Source organism: Myxocyprinus asiaticus, chromosome 28, assembly GCF_019703515.2.
Source record: "Myxocyprinus asiaticus isolate MX2 ecotype Aquarium Trade chromosome 28, UBuf_Myxa_2, whole genome shotgun sequence".
Taxonomy (NCBI): domain Eukaryota; kingdom Metazoa; phylum Chordata; class Actinopteri; order Cypriniformes; family Catostomidae; genus Myxocyprinus; species Myxocyprinus asiaticus.
In genome coordinates, this window is record NC_059371.1 from 22139254 (window position 1) to 22151401 (window position 12148).

Below are 12148 nucleotides of genomic sequence, written 5' to 3' on the forward strand. Positions count from 1 at the left end.
AAAGATTAAAGTCTCCTCACAATATTATATCATGAGGAGTACCAGCGGCTTGCAACATACCTTGAAGATCTATAAAAAAGCCCTGATCATCAACGTCAGGTGCATAAATATTAGCCAAAATCAACCTTTGCCCTGAATTTCTGCTAAAACAATAATGACTCTTCCTAATTTATCATTAATCTGTTTGAGACATTTGAATTGTAGAGGTTTTCTTATCAGTGTAATGGCTCCTCTGCTCTTACTTGAGCCAGCACTAAAGAAAACATGTCCACCCCTTGTTTTCCCAAATTTTTTAGCTTCCTCCGGGGAAAGATGCGTTTCACTATCATATTTCTTACGCTTAAGAAGAGAAATAACCTTCCTTCTTTTTATGGGGTGCCCCAATCCATTCACATTCCACGTGGAGAAAGACAGCTCATATTAACATTTGACATTTTGACATATTAGAAAAAATAGATTGTGTGTAAAAAAATAAAATTATAAAGACCACATTCCAACATTAGTGCAACAATCAAACCCTGAACTTCCCCCCGAACCAAACAAATGGAAAAATAAAAATGTGCGCATTAACCCCGTACACGACAGCGCCAACCAGCGTCCATCCTTCTAAACTCAAACAGTCCATGTACGCCTACGAGAGTCTCCGCGGCAAATTTGCCATCAGATTGCTCAAGTCTAGTGCTTCTATACAAATTTTGTGAGACAGAATTACACAACAGAAAATAATCTATAAAACAAACTCCAGCCAATAGGCGGGAGTCAGGTCCACTTGGCTGTTACATGAGTGCAAAAAAAAGCCCTAATCACTCCAATGCTTTGCAAGAAATATTCCACAGAACAAACTCCACCCAATAGGAGGCATAAGCACAAAGAACATGCAGATTCATCCACAAACTGTCCTTAAGGAGTGTTACTCCACAAAACATACTCCAGCCGCTAGGCGGAACCAGCACAAAAAGAAACAAAGAAGGCGCTCAGTTCCTCGGACGGTCAAGTGAATGTTCAGTCAGGTCCACTCGGCTGCATAGACAGTGTGACACAATAACTTACTCATTCCACTGACTTTATGAAGGACATCGCTTGCTGTGGGCTTGTAAATATTTTTCGGCCATCCTTAGTATCTATTCTCAATTTGGCCAGGAACATCAGTGCAAAAGCGACCTTCCGTTGATGTAAGAGTTCTTGCATTCCTTGAACTGATCATGTTTCTTTCTTGTCAAATTCACAAAATCTGGGAACAAGAAAATGCTGTGGTTCTTCCAAGAAAGCCTTCCTTTACTCCTCGTCTCATGTAACATGAGATCTTTATCGGATGATCTCAGAAATTTGGCCAGAATTGATCGGGGCCTGTCTCCCTCAGCGGATCTCCGAGCCGGAACTCTGTGAGCTCGCTCGATTTCCAGCGTATGGCCTGTTATGTCGAGCAGACTCGGGAAGAGCTCGTCTAGGAATTTCACCATATCTCGGCCTTCTTCGTTCTCAGGAATTCCAACAATACGGATATCGTTTCGCCGTCTACGATTCTCTAAGTCTGTCTTGGTCGCTAGCGGGTTAGCAGCTAATTCCCTCTCCGATGACTCCAGATAATCGATCCGTTTCTCGACGTCTGACACTTTTGTAACCACCTTAGAGGATTTAATCTCCATGGCAGTGATCGATTGACGTATTACAGCAAGTGTCTTTTAATGTCTCCAGAGCCTGAGGATTTTGAATTCTTTGACATATTGTCTTCATAGAACAGTTATGGAACTGGGTGTATTGAATCTCACCGGTTTATGACACAAAAAGTATTAAAAACTAGCAAAATCTGCAGAGCTCGCCGTTCACACGTCCGACCCTTGCATGGCACCACGTGACTCCCACATCATGGTGGTTTAAGCCAATGAGCATTAAGCCGTGTCGTCAGCAAGTCGTTCCCCATTGTGATTTCAGTTTGCACATCCGGGGAAAACCGACAGCGAGGCGACTGCAGTCTTTGAAGCGAGGCGTCGCAGTCGGTTTTTCCAGCGAGAATATTTTTGACCTACGTAGTCATGACGTCAGACAGCTTTCTAACTGGCATGCACTTGCCGGTGATCACCGGTTCTCATCTCATCAACTTGCTCATCTCAAACGAGCTGAATGATTTGCTTCTTGTCAGAAGCAGGCAGTGTAAGGGAGAGGGACATTCTCATTCTAGAGAGCATTTAATTGGACAAAGATATAGATGAAGTTACAGTTTACACACAAACACTCCAGCACTTCCGGGTTCTTTTTGCCACAGCAGAAAAAAACAGTTTTCAATGGGAACTTACCACAGATTGATCTTAAAATTCCCAAATAGTAGGGCTGGGTGATAAATATCAATATCGTTTTATCAGAAAAATAAATTTTCAGTATCGATGATAAACTTTTGAGTCGACGATTTAGCCGATGTTTCACATCTAGACAATCGGATCTGGTAGCCCACGTTTTGCTAAAAACACAAGCAGTTCGGCAAAGTTCTACACACAACTAGCTAACTAAATCATAGTCATGAAACCAGCTGGTTAGTAAGTATTAGCAGACTTGCGGTTGTGTACCGTTGTTGTCACAGGTACGAAAGTATTTCTTCTTGTGATGATTGCCAACCGCCAATAAACCAGCTTATTGTGCATTACCGCCAGCTACTGAGCTGGAGTTTGGAGCATCACAAGAAAGTCTTTCAGTGGAATCAAAGTCCGCTGAAGATGATGAAATTGGTGAAATCTAATCGAAAAGTGGTCACACACCTTATGTAGGATTAAATCATAAACTGAGTATACTTTTCAGGTAGCTTACCCTCTGGAGTTTACTTATAAACAAACAAGTTATGTTTACATTAATTCTTGTGGTCTAACAAACATGTGGAATGCATTTGCTTTCCTATTAATGGAATAAAATGTATATCGTGATAAATATCTATATTGAATTGTGTAAAAACATTTTCTTTGGTCAAAATCACCCAGCCCTACCAAATAGTGCTAATAATTGGAGATTTTGGCTTCTTTAAATATCCATCAGTATTTGGTGGTTCAGGAAAAACTCAGGATTTGTCATAATTTATAATATTTCATGGATCACTGTCATTGTTTACATGTCTGCTCTAAAAAAAAAAAAAAACACTTATCCTGTTGCTGCTGTTGGCAGATTTAAACTTTTCACGAAGGAATCACACAAACCTTAATCATGACTGGAAAGTGACTGTTTTTAATTTCCAAAGTGAAATCGCTGTGACAGATAGGTGGTCTAATATGATCTAACTATGATTAGGGACACAGCGATCTGATACCTGGATTGTATCAGCTCCAAAACTGAAGTTGTAACCAGATCGGATATCGGTTCAGTGAGCCCGATCCAAATTCGATACTGTGTGTTTGTCATGGTCATTACTGTCAAAGGACGGATCATTTTGCTGCTGCATTATCCAGTATAATAAATTAAATAACAATAAATTATTTATTAATAGGTTACACATTTATATTTAAATAATGTGCAGTTTGTGAGGTTTCTGTATCTTTTCATATAAAAGAGTACCCCAATCAGCTCCACACAGTGAGGTATAGTTATTCTAAACTGATTAAGAAAAAACAACACTGGTACCAGATCGAGATCAGGATTGGCCAATACCGGGAGCTCAGGGATCAGGAGAGAAAAAGTGGGATCCGTGCATCCCTAACGATGATTGTATACCACCATGTGTAATCTAACAGGACGAACAGGATCCTGTCTCCACCAGCACAGCAAATTAAATATGATGATATTGAAGTAAAATATTATTATTTATTTTATGTGGAGCAATAATTTAAGCAGTAAAGATGCATATTGCATGTCTCATGCTAGTTTTTATTTTTATATGCCAGATTTCTCAGGCTTTAGAAGTGTGTAAAATTTGTAAGGATTTGTATTCATTAACCTGTTCTGTGTCGGACACAGGCATGTTGAACAAAGTTAAAACTTGCTTTGCTGACTTGTTTTATATTTCTTTACTGTAAATCATGGATATTTATTTACGATATCTTTTATTAACATTATTACATTAAATAATGCTTTAAAGATTATTAAAACTGCAGCACTGCTCATATCCACCATTAAAAGCTGCTGCTAAAGCACGGTTGCCAGCTGTTTGACGTCAAGGTAATTTAATCTATACACCATTGAATTTTAAATTAATATATCTGCTAAAAGATACTTTTGTCAACTTTTAGAAGTGCACTAGCATATACAGGTGCATCTCAATAAATTAGAATGTCGTGGAAAAGTTCATTTATTTCAGTAATTCAACTCAAATTGTGAAACTCGTGTATTAAATAAATTCAGTGCACACAGACTGAAGTAGTTTGAGTCTTTGGTTCTTTTAATTGTGATGATTTTGGCTCACATTTAACAAAAACCCACCAATTCACTATCTCAATAAATTAGAATACATCATAAGACCTTAAAAAAAAAAACATTTTTAGTGAATTGTTGGCCTTCTGGAAAGTATGTTCATTTACTGTATATGTACTCAGTACTTGGTAGGGGCTCCTTTTGCTTTAATTACTGCCTCAATTCGGCGTGGCATGGAGGTGATCAGTTTGTGGCACTGCTGAGGTGGTATGGAAGCCCAGGTTTCTTTGACAGTGGCCTTCAGCTCATCTGCATTTTTTGGTCTCTTGTTTCTCATTTTCCTCTTGACAATACCCCATAGATTCTCTATGGGGTTCAGGTCTGGTGAGTTTGCTGGCCAGTCAAGCACACCAACACCATGGTCATTTAACCAACTTTTGGTGCTTTTGGCAGTGTGGGCAGGTGCCAAATCCTGCTGGAAAATGAAATCAGCATCTTTAAAAAGCTGGTCAGCAGATGGAAGCATGAAGTGCTCCAAAATTTCTTGGTAAACGGGTGCAGTGACTTTGGTTTTCAACCACAGTGGACCAACACCAGCAGATGACATTGCACCCCAAATCATCACAGACTGTGGAAACTTAACACTGGACTTCAAGCAACTTGGGCTATGAGCTTCTCCACCCTTCCTCCAGACTTTAGGACCTTGGTTTCCAAATGAAATACAAAATTTGCTCTCATCTGAAAAGAGGACTTTGGACCACTGGGCAACAGTCCAGTTCTTCTTCTCCTTAGCCCAGGTAAGACGCCTCTGACGTTGTCTGTGGTTCAGGAGTGGCTTAACAAGAGGAATACGACAACTGTAGCCAAATTCCTTGATATGTCTGTGTGTGGTGGCTCTTGATGCCTTGACCCCAGCCTCAGTCCATTCCTTGTGAAGTTCACCCAAATTCTTGAATCGATTTTGCTTGACAATCATAAGGCTGCGGTTCTCTCGGTTGGTTGTGCATCTTTTTCTTCCACACTTTTTCCTTCCACTCAACTTTCTGTTAACATGCTTGGATACAGCACTCTGTGAACAGCCAGCTTCTTTGGCAATGAATGTTTGTGGCTTACCCTCCTTGTGAAGTGTGTCAATGATTGTCTTCTGGACAACTGTCAGGTCAGCAGTCTTCCCCATGATTGTGTAGCCTAGTAAACCAAACTGAGAGACCATTTTGAAGGCTCAGGAAACCTTTGCAGGTCTTTTGAGTTGATTAGCTGATTGGCATGTCACCATATTCTAATTTTTTGAGATAGTGAATTGGTGGGTTTTTGTTAAATGTGAGCCACAATCGTCACAATTAAAAGAACCAAAGACTTAAACTACTTCAGTCTGTGTGCATTGAATTTATTTAATACACGAGTTTCACAATTTGAGTTGAATTACTGAAATAAATGAACTTTTCCACGACATTCTAATTTATTGAGATGCACCTGTAGATTGTCTCAAGGCTAATGACACAGACTAAAAGTTAAATTAAAGAATGACCTGAGTCTCTGTTTCAACTCTTCTCACATGTGGCTTTCTGTCTTCAGTTTCCTAGAGTGAGGCCCCGGCACCAGCAGGCCTCAGAGAGCACCGGCATGATGGAGGGGGGCATGCAGCTGCTCAATAGAGATGGCCACAGCATCTCGCACAACTCCAAGCGCCACTACCACGACGCCTTCGTGTCCATGAACCGCATGCGACAGCGCAGCCTGCTCTGCGACATCGTGCTCCATGTGGCCAACAAGGAGATCAAGGCACACAAGGTGGTCCTGGCCTCCTGCAGTCCATACTTCCATGCCATGTTTACAAGTAGGTCATATTCTACATTGCTCAGTTTAAGGAATGAAAGCACTGTGTTACCGCCAGTATGTCTCAAAAAGAAAACTTTTGTACCATATGTACTGTATAGCCTTCTAATTTGTTGACTAATCATCTTTTTCGGAATCTCATCTCTCAGATTTGCTTCTGCATGTACATCTACACACATCTTTCTGTCCCATCCATGAAAACATGGCCCATTACTGTAGTCAGAACAGTTCACAAATTGCCATAAAATCAAATTAACTTGATCTAATTTTTCAGGCCATTCAACTAGACATTTTTATTACATAGCTCTTTGGAATACTTGATTCTGATTGCTCAGTTGCAACGGTGTGGTCAAACATTTTATATAATGACCACTAAACTGTATATCTGACCATTGTCCCAGGCAACCAGTCTTCAACATTGAGCTCTTGTGTCTCGTGGCTTTCTGTGGTCTCTTTCTACTCGTATAATCAAATATTTGTTTTTAAAACTCAAAACAATGCTCCATGGCAATTTATTTATTTACTTGATACGTAGCCTTGTAATAAGTAGGATAATGTATAGTTAGCCAGTCATTATTGCAAAATAAGCCCCCTCAGCAAGATACAAGATATTCCTGATCACCTATGTATGGGTTTATTTTGTGATAATGACTACATTATTATCCCTTTATTTTTATTAAAATAATAATAATAATAATAAAAAATGTCCATGTCACATTTGAGTTACACGTTGATTCCTAAACATAAGTGTATTGTGTACCTCAGTGTTTATTTCCTATGTGTACATTACCTCAACTTCAAGCATTTCCTTCCTGCCTTTTGTCATGTCCTGTTGTTTTTCCCGTGCTTTATTCTCTTCCCTGTCCCAGTCTCAGGTCAGAAGGTGTCTGGTTTTTCCTATTGCTCGTCAATCCCCCTGCACCTCAGACTAGAGTATGATGGTATGTGTCAGGACAGTGTGGGCTGATCAAAGCCATGACTATTCTGAACTTACCATACACTAGATCTGCTTAGAATGTCTCAACTTTAAACTACTTATAAATGTCATTACATAAGTTGCTTAACTGAGATAAACACCAGTACTGACAATGAGTGTGCTGCATTTTTCTAAAAGAGAATTACAGCAAATATTATTTTTTCATATTTTCTTTAGATGTCTGCCACCCGTATGATGAAAAATAAAAGCATTAAAGCTTAGAGTGTTTCACTGAGTAAGACTCCAATGAATCTTATTAGACCAGCAAATTTAAAACACATAAATAGGTTATTTCTTCTAATAAAACTACATAGAATTTTAAACTGCAGACAAGTCAAGGCAAAATATGAAAAGATTATTTGAGTAATCAGAGTGCAAGATCTGTCTAAAATAGTGAGAAAATCAAATTTAAAGATATAGTTCACCCAAAAATGTAAATTCTGTCATCATTTACTCACCCTCGTGTTGTTGTTAACCCATAAAACGTTCTTCCTTTCATTGAACACTAAAGGAGATGTTCGCCTCAGTCACTAGTTCACTTTCATTGCACATCCATCCATCTATCCATTAGTTGTTGTCCAATTAAAAATTCGACATTCGAATATTCATTGAATTTAAGAAAGGAAAAAAAAACACATTTGAATGCAAAAAATGCACATTTTGCAACACGGATACTGCATTGATTGCTTTAATTTTTTATGCATTAAACAAAACAAATTAATCACAAATTAACGCATTACATTTCCCAGCTCTAGTTCTTTGCAATAATTTAACACAGTGCTGAATGGTTTTTATATATTCATTGCACTCTCTTGTGGACCAAGGAAACAATTAAAATCTGCTGACTTTAAAATTCAAATTTAATTCAAATTTTGGTAATATTTAAAGGGCTAGTTCACCCAAAAATGAAAATTCTCTCATTATTTACTCACCGTCATGATATCCCATGTGTGTATGACTTACTTTCTTCACCAGAACACATTTGAAGAAAATAAAAAAAATATAGCTCAGTAGGTCCTTAAAATGCAAGTGAACTAAATATTGATCTTTTTCACACCAAAAGTGATCGTGTTGCTTTAGAAGACATTAATTTAATAGCTGGAGTCGTATCGATGACGTTTATGCTGACTGTCTGTGATTTTTGGAGCTTCAAAAGAGAAATCTCCATTCACTGTCATTTTAAGGACCTACTGAGCTAAGATATTTTTATATTTTTCTTCAAATGTGTTCTGGTGAAGAAAGAAAGTCATACACACCTGGGATATCATAAAGATGATATATAGAATTTTCATTTTTCGGTGAACTATCCCTTTAAGGTAAAATTTTGAATTTGGTTTCTCAGCCCAGCTGAGAGCCCATCCATCCATCTCATCCCCTGCCCTAATCTATCATTGTTCTTAAAAAGCATTTATAGTACAGTGCTGTTTAAGATGACCTTTTGTGTGTGTGTGTGTGTGTGTCTGTGTGTGTGTGTGTGTGTGTGTGTGTGTGTGTGTGTTGTAACTTTGCAGATGAGATGTCGGAGAGCCATCAGACTCACGTGACCCTGCATGACATTGACCCTCAGGCCCTAGAGCAGCTGGTGCAGTACGCCTACACTGCTGAGATTGTAGTAGGGGAAGGAAACGTGCAGGTACGTCAGCTTCAGTGACTTGAAGAGCATTCTATATGTTCAGGCCTGTATATTCGCAATGACCCTGCATCTGTATCAGGTTGTTATCTTGTTTGCTCAGTGAGACATTGAGCAAGATGGTATTTTCAAATATTTTGTGCAAACTTAGAATTTGCATCTTTGCAAATTCTTGCAGTCTTCTGAGACCTGTGCTGTTTCAAAACAGCAGATGTGTACTGTATGTGTGTTTAAAACAAAAAAACGGCAGCTAGTTTACAAAAGTTTACACTTTATTTGGTCTCATTATATAAAGTATGCTTCAAAGATTTTCAGATTCATTTTCAGTTCAGTTTTACTTTTTTATTTTTTTATTTTTTTATTTTTTTACTTAATTTCGCTCTTGCAGTATGTATGAGTGTGTATAGATAGATATGTTACATATACAGTATATGCCACTCTTGCTGTATAAATGAGTGACTCTGGCTTTATCTTGTGTGTAAACCACAAACAGACCCTCCTGCCCGCAGCTAGTCTCCTCCAACTCAATGGAGTGAGAGATGCCTGCTGTAAATTCCTCCTCAGCCAGCTGGACCCCTCCAACTGCCTGGGTATCCGCTGCTTTGCAGACACTCACTCCTGCAGCGACCTGCTCAAGTCGGCCCATAAGTATGTCCTGCAGCATTTTGTGGAGGTGTCAAAGACTGAGGAGTTTATGCTGCTACCTCTGAAACAGGTGAGGTTAAACTTTTGGACAGTAAGGAGGTTAAATGAGGTTTATCCACAAATGAAAAATCTGTCATTATTTACTCACCCGGTTTTTATTCTAAACCAGTATGACTTTCTTTCTTCAGTGGGACAAAAAAGGGGGATTTTTAATCATATACTGTATGCTCTTTTGAAACTGAGGACTGTTGCTTTCCCAGCTGCAAATAAATAAATCACCATAAAAGCATCATAAAAGTTATCCATGGGTCTTTTGAAGTCATATGTCAGCTTTGCTTGAGGAACAGACAAAAGTTTGTTATTTATGGTGTTTTTTGGAGCTTGACAGGCCTAGTTCACTTTCATTATATGGAAAAGAGCTGCCAAGATGTAATTTAAAAATTTACCTTTTGTGTTCCTCGTCATATGTGTTTGGACAACACAGGATGAGTAAGTAAGGACAGAATTTTCATTTTTGGGTGAACTATCTCTCCAACCACCCTAGGTCATTTTAAATTCAAGCTGAAATAATTATCAATTTATTCAAGAATTGTTTTATTGAGGATATAGAAAAGAGAGGTGTAAATTGTACCTGTAAAATTAGTACTGGGGAGCAGAGCCATAACAATCCTCAGAGAAAAATGGTTTTGGCTGCAGATGTCTAATTATATATGTTACTGACACCACTTCCTGTCACATTGGCCTTGAGCATTTTAAAAACAGAATCTCCTGATCCGCCCTCTCCGCCTTCTTGTGACTGAGCTGATCTGTCATCTGGGAAACCTTGCTGTTTTTTAACACAGTCCCCAGGATAAAATGATCTGTACCAACTAGTGATGTCAGAAGATCTGTACTTTGGTACCAAGTTGATACCACCATACTGCAATATCTTTAGATTCAGTTTGGTACCTGCACACTGTTTGATCTTAATTTAATTAAATGAGAAATACTTGAGGGATGTTATAATAAATATAATATAATATTTTTTAATAGATTCATATTCATATGAATTTATATGAAAATAGTTTTTAAGTAAAAGTTTGTTTTTTCAATAGCATATTAGCGTTTACTGTGATATCGCGATTGGAATCAAGAATCATGAAATTTCTGGTTTTGGGATCAACTACCGACATTTTACTATTGCAACAACCCTAGTACCAACTTGACCTTCTCTGCAGGATCGCTGGGAGTTCTTGTTTAAACCACCCTCACCGTCTTTAAGAAGCAGAACGGCTCTTCTCTGACTCGTCTAAGTGAATATGTCAGAATGTGTTGCACTGCAGTGACACTGAAATGAACGCTCTCTGCATCAGCACCTTGTGTCACCTTGAGGTTTCTACAGTACTGTACAGTTTCAATCATCAGCTTGAATATGCAGTGACAACATAAAGAAACCAGCCCCCGCTCTCATACAACACTAATTTCATCAGCTCTAATCCGCTCTTGTCACAGAAGCGAGTTCTTTTGAATAATCTGAGTGCTGGTGCTGTAACAGTTGTGTCTCTGCTTTGAGAGGTTGCTTGATTCTATGAAATCCCCCTGCTGTTTAGAGACTGACTGGAGAGAACTATTAGCGAGTGGGGAGACTGATGACAGCTGTTCTCTCCTTCTGCCTGTGATTCTCTCTCAACAGCTGTTGCTTGTTGGTGGCTCCTATTTGTGTCTATGCCCACTGGGTTCTGAAGGTAGCTTCAAGCTTGATGACCTGAGAGACATATGTTTGCTTGTAGCCATGGCAACTGTGCCCTCTGTCACAAATAAGCAAACAGTGACAGGGACGCTGAAGAGACTGTTGTTGTGCAGTGTGCAAGGCAGGCAGAGAGTTGTTTGTGGATTAAGGCTGGTGGTGTGATGCTATTACACTGTTCGCAGCAGCTGAGCTGGCCATTTGGTGAATATCTGGCATTGCAATTCTTAATACCACTCTCCATGTATTGGCTGGTTAAATCTGGCCTTGAAAAATGTGTAATAACCTCGGAGGCATCAACCCAAGCCTCTGACATCACATCGCAAAGGTCTGCTTTAAAAGTGTGTGATTTCTGTGACACTAGCAACACTAAGCGGAATTCCAGAAATAATAAAGGACAAACATGTACTTTAGTACTGACCCAAACTCACTCCATTGGTTGAGCCACAAGTTGACTTGTCAGACTGCTCCAACAAACAGAGTTTTGAAAACGTCACAATATTTACATTTTTCCAAGTTCATTTAAGAATGGCTTACTTATAGTTGTCTCTCTGCACATTAAGAAAGGATAGAAGAAAGTATTTTAAATTAAAAACCATCACACTTCACTTGTTAATGTGAAGACCCTTAAAGGTGCAATCAGTAATTTTTTGAAGGATGTCGAAGTGGCTTACATTAGTTTACACTGACACCTAGTGGCCTGGATGCTGCATCAGTCAAACACAGTAGTTTTCAGTTACCAATGCCATTGAAGAAATTCACTTTGCAGTATGTACAGTGAGCCATGAATAATTTAATCCATGAATGAAAGTGTCCGATAACAGGGCAGTTACTGGGATTAAGCGAGTAGGATTCAGCTGGTCATGTGATACTAATGGCACTTTTCCACTGCACGTTACGGTTCAACTTGACTCGACTCTGCTCGCTTTACTTTTCTGAGATTGCTTTTCCACTGCAGTTTAGTGCCGCCTCAATGTGGGTGGGATTATAGGCTGATCGTCATAGTTGC

The 12148-nt window shown here is 39.0% G+C and overlaps 1 protein-coding gene across 2 annotated transcripts in view; it reads left to right on the forward strand.

The window, feature by feature from the left end:
• The window catches only part of LOC127418999 (kelch-like protein 17), a 35882-nt gene that overhangs the window by 9727 nt on the left and 14007 nt on the right, over nucleotides 1-12148 (forward strand). The window contains exons 2-5 of one of the 2 annotated variants that reach the window (XM_051660012.1): nucleotides 5902-6163; nucleotides 7032-7103; nucleotides 8650-8771; nucleotides 9262-9483. In XM_051660012.1, coding sequence (XP_051515972.1) covers nucleotides 5950-6163; nucleotides 7032-7103; nucleotides 8650-8771; nucleotides 9262-9483 — 630 coding nt within the window. In that variant the 5' untranslated portion in view covers nucleotides 5902-5949. The remainder of the gene's footprint in view (nucleotides 1-5901; nucleotides 6164-7031; nucleotides 7104-8649; nucleotides 8772-9261; nucleotides 9484-12148) is intronic. The other variant, XM_051660013.1, reaches the window with a different exon arrangement.